Source organism: Megalops cyprinoides, chromosome 5, assembly GCF_013368585.1.
Source record: "Megalops cyprinoides isolate fMegCyp1 chromosome 5, fMegCyp1.pri, whole genome shotgun sequence".
In the NCBI taxonomy this organism is placed as follows: Eukaryota; Metazoa; Chordata; class Actinopteri; order Elopiformes; family Megalopidae; genus Megalops; species Megalops cyprinoides.
In genome coordinates this window covers 10171527-10192105 of record NC_050587.1, presented here as the reverse complement: position 1 = coordinate 10192105, position 20579 = coordinate 10171527, and the positions used below count along the sequence as shown (strand labels likewise).

Here is a 20579-nt window from a genome sequence, read left to right as displayed (position 1 = left end):
AGGGGCCATGGTATATCATGAATACACTCACAGCTACCAGGTTTTACGCATGGCACACAGCAAAGCACCTGCAACCATTTAGCTGTGACTGTAAACATGATACAGCACGGTCTCTCCTACGTTTTATAAAACAGTTACTTCACATTCAAAACAATATGAGGGACAATTTTTCATTTTAACAAGTTATTTTAACACGTAAATGTATTAGTTGCCATACTTCTGTCAAAAGGTATGGCCCCCTATGCAGAACAAAAGTGGTTTCTATACATCAGAAAGCACTGTTAAGTGGAGCCAGTGAGCTTGTTACAGTAGGCCATGGTCAGGGTGATCTACAGTAAAGTTACTGCAAACCTGTGAATGTTGGACTAATGTTCAGCCATCCATTCTCCAACTATTGCCACTGTAGTGAGTGCTGCTGGTCAGAGGAGGGTGTGTTTGTTTAGCTTTTTCTTAAGCACTCAATGATATTATTTGTAAGTTAATGTATTTTAAAACTTATATTATAAGTAAATAGATTTTAGCCTTGGTGTACCTTGCTTATACACATGACTGAAACACTGATTTGACTGATGAGGACTGTTTTATTTCTTTGTAACCTGGGGGGACACTGTTACAGAAGGCTGTTGGAAGACCACCATATGTCTAATGATATTCTCCTTGATGTTCTATAAAATGAATATAACCAGATGCATTATAATTATAAAAAATATTGTTATTGTTATCATTACTATTATTGTTGTTGTTATTATCATTATTATTAATGCTTCAGCCAAGAAATAAAACATTTCTTCACAGTCTAGTATATTGTACATATAGTCAAACCCTATTACATTATATACAGTTCATGTAGCAATTAAAAAGGGTGACAAGATCAATTCAAGTACAAATGCTAAGTGTATGTCATTCATTGTCAATCAATATGTTGCCCATTAGCAGTTCAGTTATGAAATAATTTGAAGTGTGCAGGATTGTTCCATTAACCACTATTTTTGTTATTTTTATTTTCAATAACGCTCTGGACAGTATCTAGCTGGTGTGCATACTGTATTCCATCAATCTCTGAAGAAATGTCATGTACCATGTTGAAACCTTGGCTCAGTGTTAAGAGAGAGGCTGCAAAATGCCAACTTTTTTGTGAGTTGTGGTCATTGTAGCAATTAACACTTCCAAGAAGTCATGTGGTCTGACCTTTGACCCTGGCTGCTTCTTAAAGGTCAATCCAATACATTTTCAACATGGTGCATGATGTTTTATGTACAACTCTAAGATATTAAACTCTTTTGAGTATTTTTTGCCATATTGTCAAATATAAAAAAAATCACATGATAATATATAAAAACACAATCATAGTGCAATTACTAAATTACTAAATTATCAATTTGCCTGGCAGACAATGGCAGTAACCAGCACTGTATTTGAATTTACAACCTTTTCAGTTATAATACCAGTTAAACATTACCTTCTGGCAGTTTTTAATTTTCATTCATGTCAGAATATAAAGCGGAGTAAACAATCTTATATAATTGTATTTCTTAAAAAGCAAAAAAGAAAAGCAGATATTTCCTTAAAAACGCTACCTGTAGTAGCACAAGTAATTGTGTTAAAACACATTAATTTGTGTTAGAAATATGCAGATAGCGTTGCTTAGATATAGGTGTCTTAAAGCTATATTCTGTGGTATTTCAGAGATGATGGTGTGTTGCAAAGGCCTCTGTGATCATACTTCAGACTTACAGGCTTAACCAGGCATGCATGGACATATCTCAGAAACATGCTCACACAGAGGCAAACCTCCTATGAATCTTGGAAGTGCTCACACCAGCAATTGGTCTAATTTTTTGCGAAATGATCCTCCCAATAGTACAGGGAACCAACCTGAACCAATCTGAATCACACCTGACTGGTCAACTGATCTTAACTGAGCAATACCTTTCTAATGCCATAAAGCTCATGAAATATCAATTTACATTACTTTTTATTGACTGCAATATGTGAAAATGTTAATCATACATTTTCACATCATGTATTTGATTAGCCTTCAAAAAGAAATTATAATGCTCAGTCTACTACAGACATTTTTCTACTAAAAGGGCAACACCATGTGCGCTGGTTTTTATTTCAGGTGCTGAGATCTCCATTGTAGGTTTGACTGAGCTTGAATCAACTGAATACCGATCTGCATTTGACATTATCAAGTAATGGCAGTTAGCACCTCGTGACATCTCAGTCAGAAACAGAATCTCTGTTCTAACAAAGGGACACAAGCAAATGTTCTTCTGTAAGTTATTTCCATTCATGTGAGGCACTCAAATAAAATAATCCAGAGAGGTCTTCAGCTTTATTGAGTGTAATTATTTCACCTGTGGGGCCCAGAACAATTCATCAAAGCACCGATGAATCAAACCGCTAATTAATCTTAATTGAGACATGCCCAAAGGGACAGCTATCAACAAATCTATTTTGAATTAATAGCTTCACCTTTTTTCAGTACAAACTCACCCCTGTAAATCTTTCACAAACAACTGACAGCAGATTAAATGTGGAGATGTCATACAAAGATCAATACTCAACTGACAGCTCAACAGCACAAAAACAGCTTCCACAGACTGCCTCCAGGACCAGGGTTTGGAAACACTGGTCTAATCAGATCTAATATGGTATTATTTCTTTGTTATTTGGTTTGGTTTTTCTCATATACATTCAAAAACGTTTCAGGGAGTCCTTTTTTGGAAATAAAGATTTCTACTACTCAGTCACTATAACTGCGGCATTTTCTGAATCTCAGTTATGGCCAATACATCAGCCTGTCATGCTGGTGATATGTGCCTGCCTTGACAGCCGTGCCTACCAGTGACACAAGGAAACACCGGGCCTGTTTCATTATTCTGACACATTTTTAAGTCAGTAAGATATAAACAATTTAATTCAGCCTAGCATTTGAGAGCAAGAGATGACAAAAAATTCAGAAATCAGAAACGCAGGCCTTTTAATCAGCACATTTTGAGTTGTTTGTCATTCCGTGGGTCTGGAAGTCTATTTCACAGCTACAAGTACCAGCAATTAAGTGGGGCACAAACACAAGTTCTTTTCTGTCCTGTAGAAACAACACAAGTAGTCATTACAATCTGTCACCATGTCACATGCTTTTATCTGTTTAGGAGAGAGATTGAGAGAGGGGGAGGTGGAGAAAGAGAGAGAGAGAGAGAGAGAAGTCTTTCAGTTGCACTGAGAAGCTTACTTAATAGAACTCTTTTCGACCAACAAGTTTCCCCATCTATAACCTTGCTTATGCAAAATAGCTGTATAATGCAAAGTAGGGAAAAACAAACCAAACTTGCATGTTAAACAAAGATTCTGTCCCGCCTTTCCGCAGTGCTATGGTGAGGGGCTAAACAGCCAACAAGCCAGAGGATTCTCTGAATGACTATGAAGCAGTTACAATTTGCATTGTAAATACACTGCAGATGGTGCCATCTCCATGTCATGATACTTGGAAACAGAGAAAAATACAACAGATAATATAACAGACCGTGTCAACCACACAAAGGCAATCAATGACTTAAGATGAGCCGATGGTCATCTCAGAATTACCAACCAACATACTGACAGCACTAATAATGTGTGAAAATGTGAAATACCCTGTAACGTGTGGCCACAGATCACATCCTCAATCTCTTGCTGAATTTATCAAGGTCACTTACAGTAGTGTAAACAAACTCAAAAAAGTGTCTATATCTTGTACCATGAACTGAATGACATTCATGTTACTAGATGAAGAGTAACACACCCATCAGGGAAGGGAAATAGTACGCACTCTTTAACCATCTTTATTCTTACTAAATGTCCTCCAAGTCATCCGTGAGGGGAGACAAGATTGCGCAGTAACAGAGCTCAAACAGCTATCAGCCTGCAGTATAGGGTGTGATCACATTCCACAAACTTGAGAGGCACACTCTCCCAATTTTCAGAGGAACGACCCAAACATATATCCCTCTCTCTTTGGAAAAGCCTTAGTGAAAATCACACAGATCAAACACTCACACAGAAAAACCCCCTTCTATTTGTTTGAGCTCACTTTTCTGAAGTTGGATCAAGAAAGTTGGTCCTTACCGGTTTTCTGCCCTTTTAATGAGGAGAAAAAAGAAAAAGCCCTTTAGCGCGGCGGCTTATCTGCACTCAGGTTGACTGACTAACATCCAGCTGAGGAGATGGCCACACCCCTGGCAGAAGGCAAACCCTCGGAGGTCATGCTGCTTCTCGAGGTTTTCTTCCCTCTTCCATGTGAGGGGTTGGGAGGGGTGGGGCTGGGGGAAAGGGGGAGGGCCGAGAGAGAGTGCCTTCTCCCCGGCTCACCTCAGACAGGCCGCTGTCAGGCATCTTCCTGGAAATGCTACTGCCGCAGACCCTGCCTCCAAACGCAAAGCTACGCGTGGTTTATGCACCGGATGCAACCAACAAGGCTGCTGCACAGCTGTAAATCTTATTCTCATTTCAAGACAGGCTTAAAGGTATGCAGTAGCATTTAGCTTCTATAACAACGCGGTCACAAAACCTGTTTTAGTGGCAACGTTTATGGAGAGAATCAAGAAAATAAAAAATATGGTGTTGGACAAAAACAGAAGTGATAGAACATATTTCACAGAAAAAAAAGAGAAAACAGCCAAGTGAAAAAATAAATTGTATATTGGCTCCTTTCAGAATAACCTACAATGTGAAATATGTTCTTGAAGGAAAATTGTTTTTGTAGTGTTCACATACCAAGCTTCTTCTGGACACCGATGGCCTATACAATGGAGACAGAAAATACTATGCCCACTGACACACAGTAAATCTTGCAGTGCAATGCATGCGGAATTTATCCAGTGCAAGACTATCCAAATAGAGCCTCTGCGTATGTAGAAATGTGACAGCTTTTTGTTACTTTTTTTTTTTGTTTAATAAATAAAACCATTTTGACATATCTACCTACTCTTCTATCTACATTTGGAGGTCAGCTCCTAGTTAAAACCAGCTAATGATAAAGATATTGGAATCATATCATTGATGTCAATGGGATATTATGGACTGTATTACTGAATTGTTATTTTTGTGAAAACCGATAAAACAAGTCAAGCACTTATGATCCAGCTCACACTTTCACAGTCACTGATACAGAGATGTGCCCGTGCACCATACAGTGTCAGCACGTCAGACAATCCACATAACGCAAGTGCGACTCAAATGGTGACCGACGTTCCACTCAGCCAGACATCACACTTGGTTTACAGCTGCACTGCAAACAACCTTGATCTTGGATACAGTGCTGCTTCAACATCTCTGGCTATAGCTAGGAAGCCGTCAAAATCTCTAATTCGGGTTTCTACTCTTGCGCGCTGGGATTACTGTCTTAAGTTAATTACTTAACCACAGTGTCACACTATAACAGCAAGAGCATATTAATTTATCTGGCATTCAGAGCGCTGCAGTCTTGTTCCCTCCAGTGTGGAGATTAAGTTTGAGCTTGTACATCCAGCTGTGCTTTGGCTAACTATCATTTCAATCAGGCTGCATCTCAGATGATGCAGAAATATTGATTTCTACTGGACAGAGTGGACACTGGAATGCAACATATTAAAAGTCCCGTTAGACAGTATCTCAGCACTGACATTGGCTTCAGTGTGCCAAAAAAAATCACTGATTTCAACAGAAGATGAACATGTGAACCCTTGAGGTGTGGCTCAGCTGGAAGGATACATAGCATATGCCTTTTGAAGGATGGGAAATGTTTGAATTTCACAGCTTCCCTGTGGACAGCTTTATCCAATGAGCAAAATAATGTGATTTGAAATGTTCACGACTCGCTGTTATTGGTGAGAGGATAAAGGGAGAGTCAAACCCCGAGTCAAAGTACAGGACAAAGCCGACTTCATTTGAATGACCTGTCTAGGTTGCACGAATGCCACTTTATGGTGCTAGTTGCTGAAGATTGCTAGCTTGTTTTTATTTCTAGTAGTAATCCAAGATTTACAAAATGACTCACTACTGGCCGGAAAATAATAGACTATGACTATTACTATTATTATTATTATTATTATTATTATTATTATTGTTATTATTGTCATCATAATCCTCAACATGATCATTGTTGTCGTACCATTTGTGGGTTAAAAAGATTCATGGGCTATCCCGGTGGTTAATGTTATTTTCATCTAGTTAGTCTGTTAGCTAGAATAAAACTCTAGCTAGCCAACCTGATGGCTACCTAGACCAGATCATTATCTTGCAAATGTTACATTCTGCAGTTATCTTGTTAACTAACATACAAATTCTATTCAACAGACTCACTGACTAGTGGGCCAAAATTCTGACTAGGACAGATTATTTTGAGTAGGTCATGGTTTTGTAAAACTTTATTCAGGCATCTGGAAATTAGGGTTTTCATATCAGGCATTTATTTAAAGACCAACTCCCTTCCCACAGAAAAACCAGCCATTGACAAGTGCTTTTGAGAATTCAGAGGGATGAAACTGTGAGGGCAGTGGCGGCCTTGTTTGATCTTTGGAATGCAAGGAATTCTTGCTAACAGAACCTATGTAAAGCAGGAGGTGGTTACTGGAAATCCTGCATCATTACAAAAATTACTTTTGATTTAATTTCTTTTTCTTTGAAATATGGATAGATTGTGTTAACAAACCAATAAAGACATTGGAGTTCCTGCCATTTAACCCTTGAAATGTAAAAATGTACTGCATGCCTGTCCTGATATGCAAAGATTAAGCATTTATAGTCTCTGAAGGCATCATGACTAAACACCAGCACTGACAAACAATATTGCCGGCTTTCCCATTGCGTTCCATCAGTTCATAGTAGTAGTATCCTTTGAGCCCACAAGCATACTACACAAAAAAAAAAACACATCTCCGCAAAATGCTTTCAGAGTACCAAAATGACAGTTACTAATACACGAAAAAGCAAAAAAGTATTTCCAATAAAGAAGTACAAACAGTGGCAAAAAAATAGGTCAGACATTAAAAATTCCTGATATCAAAATGGAAGCCAAATTGCAATAAACAATTTGGGCCACATTTCCTCACACAAACTGAACAAGCACTATTCCAAAGCAATTCTGCCCAATGTTTCCTAAATTCTTTCATGTAACTTGGCCCTGTGGTAAAAAACAAACAAAAAAAAAACATAAACCAATTCTGATGTTTGTTGTGCAGTCACAAACTTATTCCGTGTGTGCTCTTGTCTCTCAGAAGACTGAATGTCTTAATTTCTGGAAAGGTCTGACCAAGGAAAAAGGATATGACAGCGGCGCAAACCCTTAAATTAACCATCATCTTCCCCTTGACCGCTCCGGAATAACACGGCTCTCCCAACTCAGGCTGTCAACTTGATGGCCTCACTGATGCGTGAGATAAGGCACCAATTACTGCGGCTCAGCTGAGAGCGCTGCAGCACAAACTTCCCCCCATGAATCAGAGCTTTGTCCATCAGGCCTGCCTGTATCAGCCCCTGTTTGGAGTGTCTCCCTAATGTTCAACCCCCTGACACTCCTGCGCTGTGTCACGTTCTGCTAATCTACCCTCACTCCCCTCTGCTTTAGCCCAGTGTAATCCCCGATCTGTTTAAACTGCCCATCTTCACGTTAGCTTGATGGACTGCTAATAAGACACACTGTCCAAGACAGGCATTTTATCTTGTCCAGCTGTGTCTCGCGAAATGTTTGAATAAATTATTTACCATAACTAACTGCTGAGATTGTTCAATCATGACTTTGATTTGGTCTTTAAACCATTACAGTTTTAAGATGAAGGAAAATGACAAGGGCTTTTGGTCACTCATTTTGGACAGTGTCAGACAGAGAGGACTTTATCCAGCCCACGCCCCTTCACTCAAGGATGCGTCCCTCCAGACCAATCTGCATTTTCTTCACCGCATACATTACTGCCTCATTCCCTGCGGCATAATCCTGCCACTCCTCAGCCTCTACATAGCTATCCACATGTTATCCACGGTGCTAGAGCACAGCGAAGAAGCATCAGCTACCATTTAAAGTAAGCCTTCAAGCAGACCATCGTCAAACAGAAAGCCTGCTAGCCGCATGAAGGAACGCTCCTCTGATCACCCACAGTTCTTTAATCGTGACCCCACACTCCTTCCAGAGCAACCGGGCATCCCGGGTTTTGTGAACCGCACAGCAATTCACCACACGCCTGCAGAGAGGCCGCTGGGGGCATTTTGGAAAGGGCATGCGGTTGTCTCGGCCCTTTTCTTTTTCAAAAAGGTGGGCAAAAATGGCAGAGGAGCGTCCGTGACGTGAGCTTTTCACTGGGGTCAGTCTCTGTTTGAGAGGAACGTGAAATGCCTCAGACCTGGAGACCGGTAACACCGGAGGGAGAACACAGACAGGGGCTGAATGCAGGGGCGTGGGGAATGTTGAGCATTTCCACCGATCAATAACACCAGGTAGGACAGCAACACCGATACTGAAGGCAGGAGAGACGTGCTGCGTTCCCAAACAATTCAGTCGCACAACTGAGCTGGGGTGGCGCTGAACACCAGACATTCATACCGTGGCTAAGGAATGAAAGGATCAAAATTTAGCGCTTCATGCCAAAAAAAAAGTGTGTAGTGAAAGCTTAGGCAAAAGATATAGGAGAAGACGGAAAACCAAGTTTACAGGTTGGTATAGTAACTGTAAGATCAACACCAAAACAATCTTTCAAAGAACATCACAGTCCTTCAGCTCTCTGGTGTCGGGTGTTTAAAAACTGAGAGTGTTTCATGCCAAAATAAGTATGGAACAATAAGAAAGCTTAAGCAAAAAATGGGAGAAGACAGACAACCAAGTTTACAGGTTGGTAAAGTAACTGTAAGATGGAACACCAACACAATATTTCAGAGAATACCAGAGTCCTTCAGCTCCCTGGTGTCGGGTGTTTAAAAATTGATGGTGTTTGTATAATAAAATCAGCGGCTCTCACATGAGCACAAAAAGCAATTGAGGCTGCCAAAACAAGGCAAGGCCGCTTCATCTTCCCAGTGCCGCTTTAAAGCAGCCCCTTGGTAATGGAATCGTTATTGCGGCCATCAATTTGACAGTGGTGCAGTGGGACTAGTAAAAGGACAAAGAGAAGCGACGGCTGACCACTCGAAAATAAAGCTGACCAACACCGTGCCTGCTGCACCAATCCACTGAGCGTCACAAGTATATCTGCTTGCCAGTCCACAAAGCACGGGTCGAAGCACAAGTCAAACCGTGCATATCAGCGACCAATCCCATCTGCTGTTGAACAAGTTTTGCCGTCGCTTTTTCTCCAGAGGTCTAAGCCAGTCTGTGTGTGGACCACTTAGGGCAGAACCGGAAGTGTTTTTTTTGTCCTGTCAAGCCCTGTAAGGAAGGTCAGAGGACGAAGAGGTCAACAAGCATGGATGAAATCGTGACTCTAAGTGATGAACCCTAAACAGAGGACATTCCAAAACATAACTCCCTGTGCAGTACTGAGAGGACTGGCTGATGCAGTAAAAATTTGATTATTGGGCGATTTACATAGTTTACATTCCATTTATTATCAAGTTTAAGCTGCTGGGTAATAACTGGTGAAACTCAAAACTGAAAAGACTACCTTGTCCACGGGTACAACAGTGGAGTTTTGTATGAAACTCCAAATTATTCTTTTCGGGCACATGCCAAACATCTACAATGGCAAGAATTACAAGATTAGGGAAGATGAGCCTTCATTAAAATTCAGGGCTGGCCAGGGACACATTCAACCCTCCTCAGAGTACTTGACCTCATAGAATAAGGGCATTAAATATGCAATAGTACACTCATACTAGGAAGGCACTGAAATCAGCTGCACTGTTCAGTGTAGGTCCTGTGACACAATGGTTCAACAGACAGGATGCCGCAGCCTTCCCAGAGGAGTACACTGCTAATGCGCTACAACACACACAATGGTTCACATACAGCCATGCTCGCTGGACATCACTTCACTCCTGGACCCAAGCCGTGGGCCTTCAGTGACCTGTGAACTGCCTTAGGAGTCATCCACAGGAGACAAACAAGGCTGAAAAGTCATGCACCCTGAATTAAATGACAGCATGAGAGGAATGCAATTAAGTGTTCTGCCGCTAAGCCTGGGACAGAGCATTTATAATCGTTTGCGAGACCAACACAAAACCCTTAGCCTTATAAAAGCCGGTGTTCCCTGCAGCACGCTTGCCCTAACCGTCCTCCTAACAGGGCTCATACATATTCTTAAACTGTACTTCCACTTTGTGCTATTTTCCAAAAAGGTGTTTAATCACCCCACAATCGCTCACAGAATGACTCACAGTCCTAGAGTTATTTTTGGTATACGCTGGAGGTAAATCTATCATTTCAAGACTACTAATTTTAACTTAATTACATTTCACATTCGTAATAGGTAATACTATCAAATAATATAACAGGCAATTTAAATGCGGAATCACCTATCGGTTTAGCATATCTGAGTACCGCTTAATGTGCTGGGCGCTATGGATAATGGAACTAACCTCTGCCCTGCATGCCCGCACACTGAGTGGAACCGGCTCAGAAAATGGCGCTCGGAGCTGAATGGACACAGTGACACAGGATCAATGAGGTGAGAGAGATCACCACAGAGTCAAGCAGCGGGCAATGTTAATCAGCCTTCGACACCACGAACAGGCCCCCGACACCGGCCACCACACTGTCCCACTCTCTGTATTCATCTCACAGATCCGAACTGGTCCACCGGTCGGCCTCCACGACTTCCTTTGGAAATCAATCTCCGGAGAGCCGTCAAAAACCGGAGTAATGCGAGCAAAAATAGACTGCACGTCCAGAGGATATGAAGGAGGACCTGTAATCCAGCTATTAATCTAACCCATGCAAATCTATTATCACCAAATGCTAAATTCTGCAAGACAGGCGACTGAAAAATGAATGCTCATGAAATATTCCTCAAGATGAATCACAAGGGCCAGGCGTAAAAGGAGAGAGCCAATATTTCCCCAATTAAAAATGTATAAGAACCTACTTAAGGAAGATGCTGCTTAAACCGGACTCCAGTAAACTGTCACTTGGCATACTCGTTTACAGAGCCCTCTCACAATCTCAGAGCTTTCATTTTCAGTATGGAGCGAAAAAGACAATCCAGTTACTTGGGTGAAAGCATAATGGAGTGAAGGGACACACTTCCTCCCTCGATGCCACAACAACAATTCAAATAAAAATCTCATCGCCATGCAGTTTTGTTGCGAATAGAAGAAGTCTTCTATTCGCAACAAAACAGCCTTCTTTCTCAGAGGGACACGATGGTGCACCTTCACTGAATTCCAATTTTGAAGTTTTCACTAGTACTTGAACTTTTGGATAACAGGGGATTGTTAATACTTTTAATGTATTCAGATAATATCCCAATTAGCAACAAAAATGACTGCTAATTTGGAATGAAGGACCCATGTTAGATTTTTAATAGTAACTGTGTGATGTCTGCAAATGGCCGTTCATCTAAAAAGAATTGGAGCATTCACAGGACTCACTTAGATGATTACAAGTTTTGAACCATTAATACCTCTTTTCTGTGAGTACATCTTTTTCATTAGCTCTTCCACTACAGTATATTTCCATTCTTCGAATAACATTCAAGTTCGACGTGCATCGATCTTGCTTAAAAAAAAGGCTAAAAATATAAGCCATCAAAAAAAGCAGAGACAACTTGTTCTGCCTCGATGAATAACGATGTGAAGAAGGTCCAAGATTTTCGGCTGCCTTTCTCGCTTTGCCTGTTGCGAGGCCCTCAGTCACCAGGCAACTGCAGCGGTCTTCCCACAGCGCCGATCCGAATGCGGCCACGCCGGCTCAGCGTCCACAGCCCGGCTGTAGCGCAGAGCCCAGTGATCCTGCTGGGAAGGACTGGGTGGCTCAGCCGCCCCCCTGGGCAGCAAATGCACACACACCTACGCTGTGTGTTTCAAAAACACACGCTGTGTGTTTGCTGTGCTATCAAAAAAAGCAAAAAAATGTGCCACAGATTATGTACACACACACACACGTGCGCACACACACGTATATTAGCATTACTCATCAGGGAGAGCACTTAATGTGAAACCTCTCACAGATATTCCTACAGGTGGGCAGAAATATCCTCGGCGATAACTGCTCGCTGATTATGAGTGAATGACTATGAAATACAGATACATAGATATACCTACAGAATACAAATATATTTCTACACAACACTGTCAAACTCAGAGGCACAGTAAGAGTTATAAAATAGCTATAAAGTGTCAGGTATCATCCATGTTTTCTGCTTCTTGAGGACCACACCATGAAGGGCTTGCAGTGTTTTTCTCTACATTGGAGAAAATTAATGCAATAAATCTCCCTCTCCCACATGTTCTTCATAATTCCTTGTTGCCTTGTGTTGTGTAACAGGAGTACAACATAGTCCTTAAGCATCATAAAATAGGCAATAAAAATTTCACAACACTTTAGTTTGGAGAAGGAATAGGTCTGTATAAATGCAATGAAATCTGTGTGCACCGAATGCAATCTACAGAGATTTAAATCTCTGTGCACTTTATGAGTCTGAATTCTCTAAGCTCAAATACACACCCAAATTCTGAGGAAAACATCAAACTCCAGGTAGGAGCATCAATGTGAGGCATAGCAATGGCGAAAGCCTCTCTTTCAGAGAGATACGGTGCTCCACTGAAAGTCCTTGGCATTTCGGAGTATTTCCAGTGTCATCAATTATTTAAAGCAAGCAATTAGTTCATGATCAGTCTGCATCCTTTAAGATGACAAAGTGAGAAAGAGGTTGAGTGTACCAGCTGAACATCATTAAGAGCTTTTTAACACAGAGAGGAATAAGTGGTCTTCTCAGTTTCATATAATAATAATAATAATAGTAACAATAATAATAATCATCATCATCATATTCATATTTGTTGTAATAATTAATATAAATTAATAAAACAGAGGGACTCAAGCCACTGCTTCATCTTGGTCACACTAATGTTTCCATGCATTATTGATTGCCAGTCAGACCGAAAAATGAAGAAACAGCGTGGCTATATCCATCTGCTGCTTAAGACATCTTGCCTTTGAGAGTGAAAGAACTGGCCATAATCCAATCTCAATCGTGTTGCCTGAGAAGATTAAATTACATATTGTGGCATCCATGGGGCAACAGTCTCCCTGCTCATTGCTAACAGACAGGCATGGTGCCAATGAGCCTTTGTGACATTCGGTGCATTGGTGTGTTTGTGGAGAGTGTTGTCCTTTGCAAGAAGAGAGTTTTTATAATTGCTCGTGGAGTAGAATATGTTCTGCACTGTCCCACCTGTTTCCCTTTGTTTAGCTTTCTTTCCACATGCCATGCCTAGGCTGTGTGTGTCAACACACCTCGCCCAGTCCCACTCAGCACTGCCTGCTCAACGCTCCACCTGCTGTGCCAGAGTCTTAAGAGCTCGTGTGTTGAGCATTATGGGATCTGTAGTCCTAAACGAACAGCCAAATTTTAACAGCAACGTGTTCATCCAAATGAGCTCACTGAAGAGCAGGCAGAAATCACACTGGCGTCAGAGCAGGTGTGGTAATGAACAGGAGACAACAAATGGAAAAATCTAGCAAAGAAAACATCACTGTCCAGCAGAGGATCATGATACTGATTTGCCAGCTGGATTACTCCACAGGAGTTTAACGGGCGGCTGAGCCAGCAGACGAATGTTCTCAGTGGAACACTGGAGCGGGAACCTCACGTCTCAGTGGTTCCAACTCCGTCCTTAGCACTGAGGGGGGGGGGACTGAAGATGGGAAGATTATGTGGTTCTGAAGCCTTTCCAGACCTATGATACCAATGAAAAACCTGTTTGAAGCAGGGGTCTTGGCAGGAGCTCACAAGAGCAAGACACTGGTGGAGGTCACTGTCGCAGAGGTGGGAAAACCCACCTGGTCACTTCCACCTCCTTGTGATGAGCACAGAGAGCTGCCAACGCCGCAGGGCACTGCCCCTGAAAATACCTGAAGGGGGTTCTTGCGTCCCATTTCACAAACCAGTCCCACCATATTCACGCTCCACCTTGGGTTCCTGGCAACTGAACAGTGAGGCAAAACAGCACGACACCCTACTCAAGAACACAGACGCTAAGTGACAGGTCAGGTGGCCCCTCGCATTAACTGTGCATTTTGGGGGACCAGTAATCCCCAAGAAATTCCAACTTACACATATTAAAGATTGCTGCTATACTTTGTGATAGCCACTAAGGCTGCAAGTAATCAGTAAACAACCTGAAGGTACTACGTCATGGTGTGGCTATAAGTGGGGCTTTCAAGACAACTGGCTCAAACATACGAAGGAACTATGCTACAGCATAACACAACACTACAGCCAAAGTGGCTTCCAGACACCAAAGCAGATTCCCAAAGCGTGGAGCCCAAGCTGTTCTCTTGTGGTGGAAGCAGGTGGAGCAGGACCTTTGGGTAGAGACCTGTGAGAAACTACAGCATGAGTAGTATATATGTTGACATGCTAACATTAGTTAAAGAAGATGGTACAACAGCTAGCCTTATTTCCACAGTAGCCACTGGCAGGTACAGCTTGCCCACAAACCATGCCCTATGATGGTCCTCTCCATCAAGGACTGTAGATGTTTACTATCATTGTGTTAGTGCTGTGCACTGCTCCAGCAATATTATATAAGGTCTTACCACTGTACCTCAGATCCCCTCCACCTAAACTGAACAGACATGGAATGTAGCATAACCTCCACAACTATTTATACAGTATGCATCAATCCCTTTGCTTTAAAACTCTTTTCCCTGCAAGGTTATTTACAATATGAATACCAAAAATACTATACCCACTTTGTGATTATGACCCACTTACATTTTTGTTTTTTTGAGGAATTCACATTGCAAGTCTTAAAGTTTTTGGCAGTGCAGCACCTTTAGCTCATTATCTTCTAATCAGAAATGATTCTTTATTCGTGGTCTGTGGAAGGATTAGAGAATTAGAGCAAGGAAGAATTGATGAACTCAAGACAAAGTGAACACATGCACTGATGTTCTGACCTTCTGTCATAAGTTATGGACATGAAAGTTGTACACCCCCATCTGAGGGTACTCACAATAAAATGAAGCTTTTCACCAAACTCCAGACTATCTGATGATTTTATTTTTTGCTTTGTTTTTTCCAGTGCAACTGCCTAGTTAGCCCAACCTTGGGCCACTACTGTCACTTTGTACATTGTACTAAACCCACTCTAACCTCAAAAAAAGCAATCCTCTAATCAAATGTATGTGATTTAAAGTAAGTGATAAAATCCATTGAATTTCTGCTTTGCCACAATCACTGATACCATACTACAGCTCTGTGGCACTCGTCTTTGTATGAGTGTGCTCATATTCAATACAGAGACAACCTTTCAAAAAATCAGATTTTTTTTCATTCTGTTCTAAAAAGGTCAATTTCATTTGCCATGTCAGATGAAAAATCATATGAAACCTTCACCAGTAAGGTACACCTCAATAAAGATTGATTTTATATTTCCTGCATGACAGAGGGGCTAATAGGAAATAAAATTCAAATTCACATTTAGAGGATGGGGTTTGCAAAGTGAACTTAACTCAGCATCTTAGGCGCAGCTGCATGGAAATGCTTGGGTTTCCAGTATGAAAGTATGGTTATGCTGTCTGACTACCTAATAATATCTGTACCGTCTTCTACCTCGTCTGCAATTAGCCTGATAAAAAACACCACTGGCAGACCAAGTGTCTCAAGTGGAATCTGTGTCATTGCTGAATTATGAATCAGAATTTAGAACACACTGGAATCAATCGAAGCATAATCCTTTGTATGGTGGCACATTTCACTTAATTGACGCTTTTGAATGCACACTGTAAGTTCGCTTATCCCCTCCCGCCTCCAGACCCCTACCTTCAAACAGTTCAATTAATGGTGATAGCCGAATTGCTATTTATGGTTAGGGGGAGACACTGAAACACCGACAGCAGTGTATTTCTTTTCCCTGGTATCAGATCCTGCAGGTGAAACTCCCCGGGAACACTCGCCAGCAGACTGCCAATAAACACATAGCCCTCCGCAGTGAACACTTCCTCAGCAGCTGGGGCCTGCTCTGACCTTTCACCCCCCGGCACGACGCAGCGGGCTCACCCGCGCTAATTAGCGACAGAGCGCTGAGCAGGTGCTGCATTCCAGGGTCAGACCTGCAGAGCCACCACAAATGCTCTCTCTCTCACCTTCTCTCTCTCACACACTCATCCCCTTTCTGCTCCTGCCCCTCCCTCTCTCTCTCTCTCTCTCTCTTTCTTCCCCTGCCCCACCTTCCTCAGGGTAGTCAGAATTAAATTAGCTTTTCACTAAACTGTGACATCAGTCCAGTCACCATGGCATTTGCTTTGACTCACCACAACGTTTTCAGTGGTGAGCAGAAAAGCACGGCCCTGTTAAGCAGTAACGTGGCCAGCAGAGCAGCTGAAAGGTTGGCAGGTTGTGGTGGTACAACAGGCAGCTGATAACTGTCTGGACTTGTCATCTGGACGGAGGAACCACAGAGTACACCCAATATGGGACACAGTGACCCACACAGAGTACACCCAACATGGGGCACAATGCATTACCCACACAGTATAAGGTAATTGGCACTTCCACTATTCACATGAGAACTTCTGTTTGAGAAATGTGAGAATTATGTATGCACCGTGTGTGCTTTGGTTAATTACAATCAAATATAACAATGAAAATACAGTGCTTTGTCATTCCCTCAGTATATCAACGGTGCAGAAAATATTTAGAAATTGTCAGATTAAATAGATCAAATAGGATTAAGTACTCCCCTCTGAACCAACATTTTTAAGCATGAGGCTGAACCACTAGACTTTTTAATTGGTGAAATGGGAACTTTTCATTGATACACTACAGTTATAAAATATATTTCTTCAATTTTACTATGTTTACGAGTTAAACACAGCTAAGGGTGAAAGCGCTTTCTCATGATTTAACCAGTGTTTGCCACTTGCTTTCAATAATGTTTCACTCATAAAGAGAATCATAAAGAGAATTATAAGACTTTTCCTGTCATGAAATGGAATATGAATAATATATGTAACTTGCACAATGTTTGACGAAGATAAAATAGAAAGATAAACAGAAGAAAATTCCAACAATTAAATTACTATCACCTTAACTGGATACTGATTCACCATCAAGTTAGATTGACCTATCATTGATCGATGAATTCATTCAGCTGTAATCTATTGTTGAGTCGTTTGCAGGGGGAGAACATTCAGAAATTGAATTATGAAAGTAATAAATGATAACAGCACTTGGGACATATTGAAATGGTAATAAAAGCTGCTTCCGCTAATTACTACACGCTCCCGGTTTCTTCATTTGCGCAGTGATTCACGGAAACAACAGGCCGTCGTGCATGACAGCACACAGACAGACAGCGATTACAGGAGTCCTGCTTGTGCAGGATGAAGGCTAATTAAAAAAGCAATGACTGTCAAAAACCAGCTCAGACACAGGGGCAACTCCCAGGGACCATCACTCAAGGACAATTAAAAGAATTAGAGAAGCCGGTCCAGTCAAAATTGTACGTTCCTCTCTATTAATGAAACCCACCCACCAAGAATTTGTCTCTGTTACTGGCAGATCTTTACATACTGTGACTGAAAGCGCCCAGGCCCAGGGCCCATGTAAGGCACCAGAGGTGCTTAAGCACAACGACCTTAATCTGAAACGCTTCAATGGATATCCCGTTCTATGAATGGATAATGCGTAAAATATTAGCAATATACGATGAGTCACCCTAAACAAGGACATCTGCTAAACAAATAAATAATACGATGCGGCTGTTACCCTTTTTTTTTTTAGAAAAAAAAACCCCATCAGTGTTCAAAATCGCATTAACGGTGGTTGGTTTTAAAATCTCCAAGTGCCGACACATGGTGATGATTACTTGCCTTGAATCATAACAAGACTGTATGCTGATGAGGTACATCGTGAAACAGACCATCATCCTGAGGTGTGAAAGAGTAGCAGAGAGTAGAACAGTCCAGCATAGAAAACACACTGACTGTGGTCTCCAATATAGCCCGGTTGGGTCAGCCTTTTCAACGGTAAACAGCTAAAGAACAGTCTGATCTGTTCTTCAGTGCAGTTACTTTAAGGCGTCCTGACATCTTCTGCTATTGCGTACGCAGGTTTCTGCAACATCATAATTCTCAACAAAATGTCATCTTTCCAGCTGCATAAATATTTGAAACAACTTCATCATCCAAACAACACACAATACAAAGTATAAATATTGCAAAGATACACACACGTAGACTTTCTGACCCAGATTCAGTACAACCACTTTCATGGTCACTGAAATCACTGAAAAATGTTGCGTAAGGAACAGAATACAGAGCAAACGTGAACTGGTCTTAGATTAACCTTAAATTGGTTTTGACCCCTCAGTCTAACATTTTTCTGATAAGGATGCATTTTCCAAGAATTACACTGGTTTCTCAGAAGACACTCTTGTCCAGATTAGTGACATAGCTCACTATTTTTGCCTGCTATTCATTTATACAACTGGATATTTACTGAGGCAGTTCTGAGTTGTCATCACCACCATAATACCTTATCATCTGCTAGAAGGTTGATGGGCTTATCCTTGTGGCAACTGTAATGGTTCAGGTCACACTTGTTATGTGAGAACAAATGTTATTAGCATCCATACATCAATATGTTAATGCAGCTGTGCAATTAACATTTTATGTTGTAAAATAAAACATTTTCTCCCAACAAAGAGCAGCGAAAAAATACACCTACAAGTGGAACACACGCCCTGTACCACACAACCAAGTCGTGTCATGTACCTCATAGTTGATACAGAGTATGTACAATTAGAAGTAGGCTAATTAGGCTAATGTTCAGCTTTCCTTGACCACTCCATTTAATATGGTGTCTCAAACATCATTTTCGACAGATTTTTAAGCTTTTTTTCAGGCCACAACTAATTTGCCCGGGACACCATTAGTCTCTTCAAACCGTTTGGAAATATGGCACTGACACACATGGGGCCCTTGCAAATAAGGCTATCAATGGGAAACAGGATTTCCTTTGTCCACTGTCTAATGAGCAGCCTCTGCAAAAGCCAAAAGAAATATTCTTACTATTTAAGAAGAGAGGAACAGTCAAGTTTCCTGCCATCACAAAGGACTGGAGGCAATGTGTGTGCAAGCTTAGAATTTGCCATCAGCAATACTCTGTTTAAGCGTTTATCTGGATTACCAAATATCTACCTCTGTGCACTGATCTGAATTAGACCCATCCGCCTCAGTCTATCTACCATTGTGAAGTGAGGCATTGATTCTAAGTGACAGCTAAAATGTGTTTTGGATGAATATTTTTTTATCTATTAATTTAGTGCACTGTCTTTGACATCTACTTCACCTCAACCTGACACTACCAAAATAACTTACACCTGTCAACAGGTTGGTGGGTGGTAAATCAAAGAGACTGAAGATGACCGTGTAGTAAGGTGGGGGTATATATACATGCTGTTATGTGAACTTACATATGTGTATATATATATATATATATATATATATATATATATATATATATATATATATATATAATTTATTTTTTTAACCTTACTTTTTTTACCTACCTGCTTAATGCAGGCATTTAACTCCCCCATAATTTATAAATGTGATATAAAAACAAGCATGGCTGAGGGGTCAAACAGAATATATCTGTATGCATTTACGTCTAGACCATAACTTCATAGTCCCTCGGTATCCCTGTTTAGTCCAAGACCAGAGCGACGCATTACATTTTGTTTCAAGTCACCAGTTTTATATTTCCTCAATATAATATTTAAGAAAAAAAGCTAACAGTCGCTGAACTTAAGAGTGGTCATGACTGTACTCCCCAAACGCTTCGCCATTCAAGACAATGCTTAAAATAATATTCATCTGTCTACACTAAAAACATACCTTCACAAAATTTATGGTAAATCCCCTATGGTGAGTTGTTGTGCAACACAGTAATGGTGACTAGACCGTATAGCCGAACAAGTTACCGTCACGGAGGCTCGGTATGACTCAGAAGCTGTGATGGGGGTGCAGATGTGAACTGTAGCTTGCTAACATTATTACGGGGGGGGAGAGAAAATTGTGAAAATACAGCACAATTCTGCGGGGAATAAAATCTGTGTAGCAACTACGCACGCAACAGCACAGACCTTACTAAACATTAATAAAAAAAAAATAACAGCAATAATAATGAGTACTTACATAACAATAAAATGAGGCTCAAATCTTGCTTGCAGGTGTCTGCCTAGCCCATTTCTCCCCAGCGCTGGAGCATTCTCATCTTCAAAGCCTGGGGAAACCAAAAGCGAGACGCAAATACTAAATGATATGATTTCTCTGGTTTACTGCAGATTCATCCTTCGCCTTCACGCCTAAAACGTTTTTCTTTTTTGCTACATACATTTAAAGCTTTGTACGGATTGCTCATACCTCATACTACCCGTTCGATCTGCATGTTGCTTCCTTC

The 20579-nt window shown here is 41.1% G+C and overlaps 1 protein-coding gene across 2 annotated transcripts in view; it reads right to left on the bottom strand.

The window, feature by feature from the left end:
* rab27b (RAB27B, member RAS oncogene family) overlaps window positions 1–20579 on the bottom strand; it is a 43172-nt gene extending 22593 nt beyond the window's left edge. The window contains exons 1-2 of one of the 2 annotated variants that reach the window (XM_036529098.1): window positions 20543–20579; window positions 20315–20402 (exon numbers count right to left, since the gene is read on the bottom strand). In XM_036529098.1, coding sequence (XP_036384991.1) covers window positions 20315–20316 — 2 coding nt within the window. In that variant the 5' untranslated portion in view covers window positions 20317–20402; window positions 20543–20579. Of the gene's footprint in view, window positions 1–4110; window positions 4182–20314; window positions 20403–20542 lie in introns of those variants that run through there. The other variant, XM_036529099.1, reaches the window with a different exon arrangement.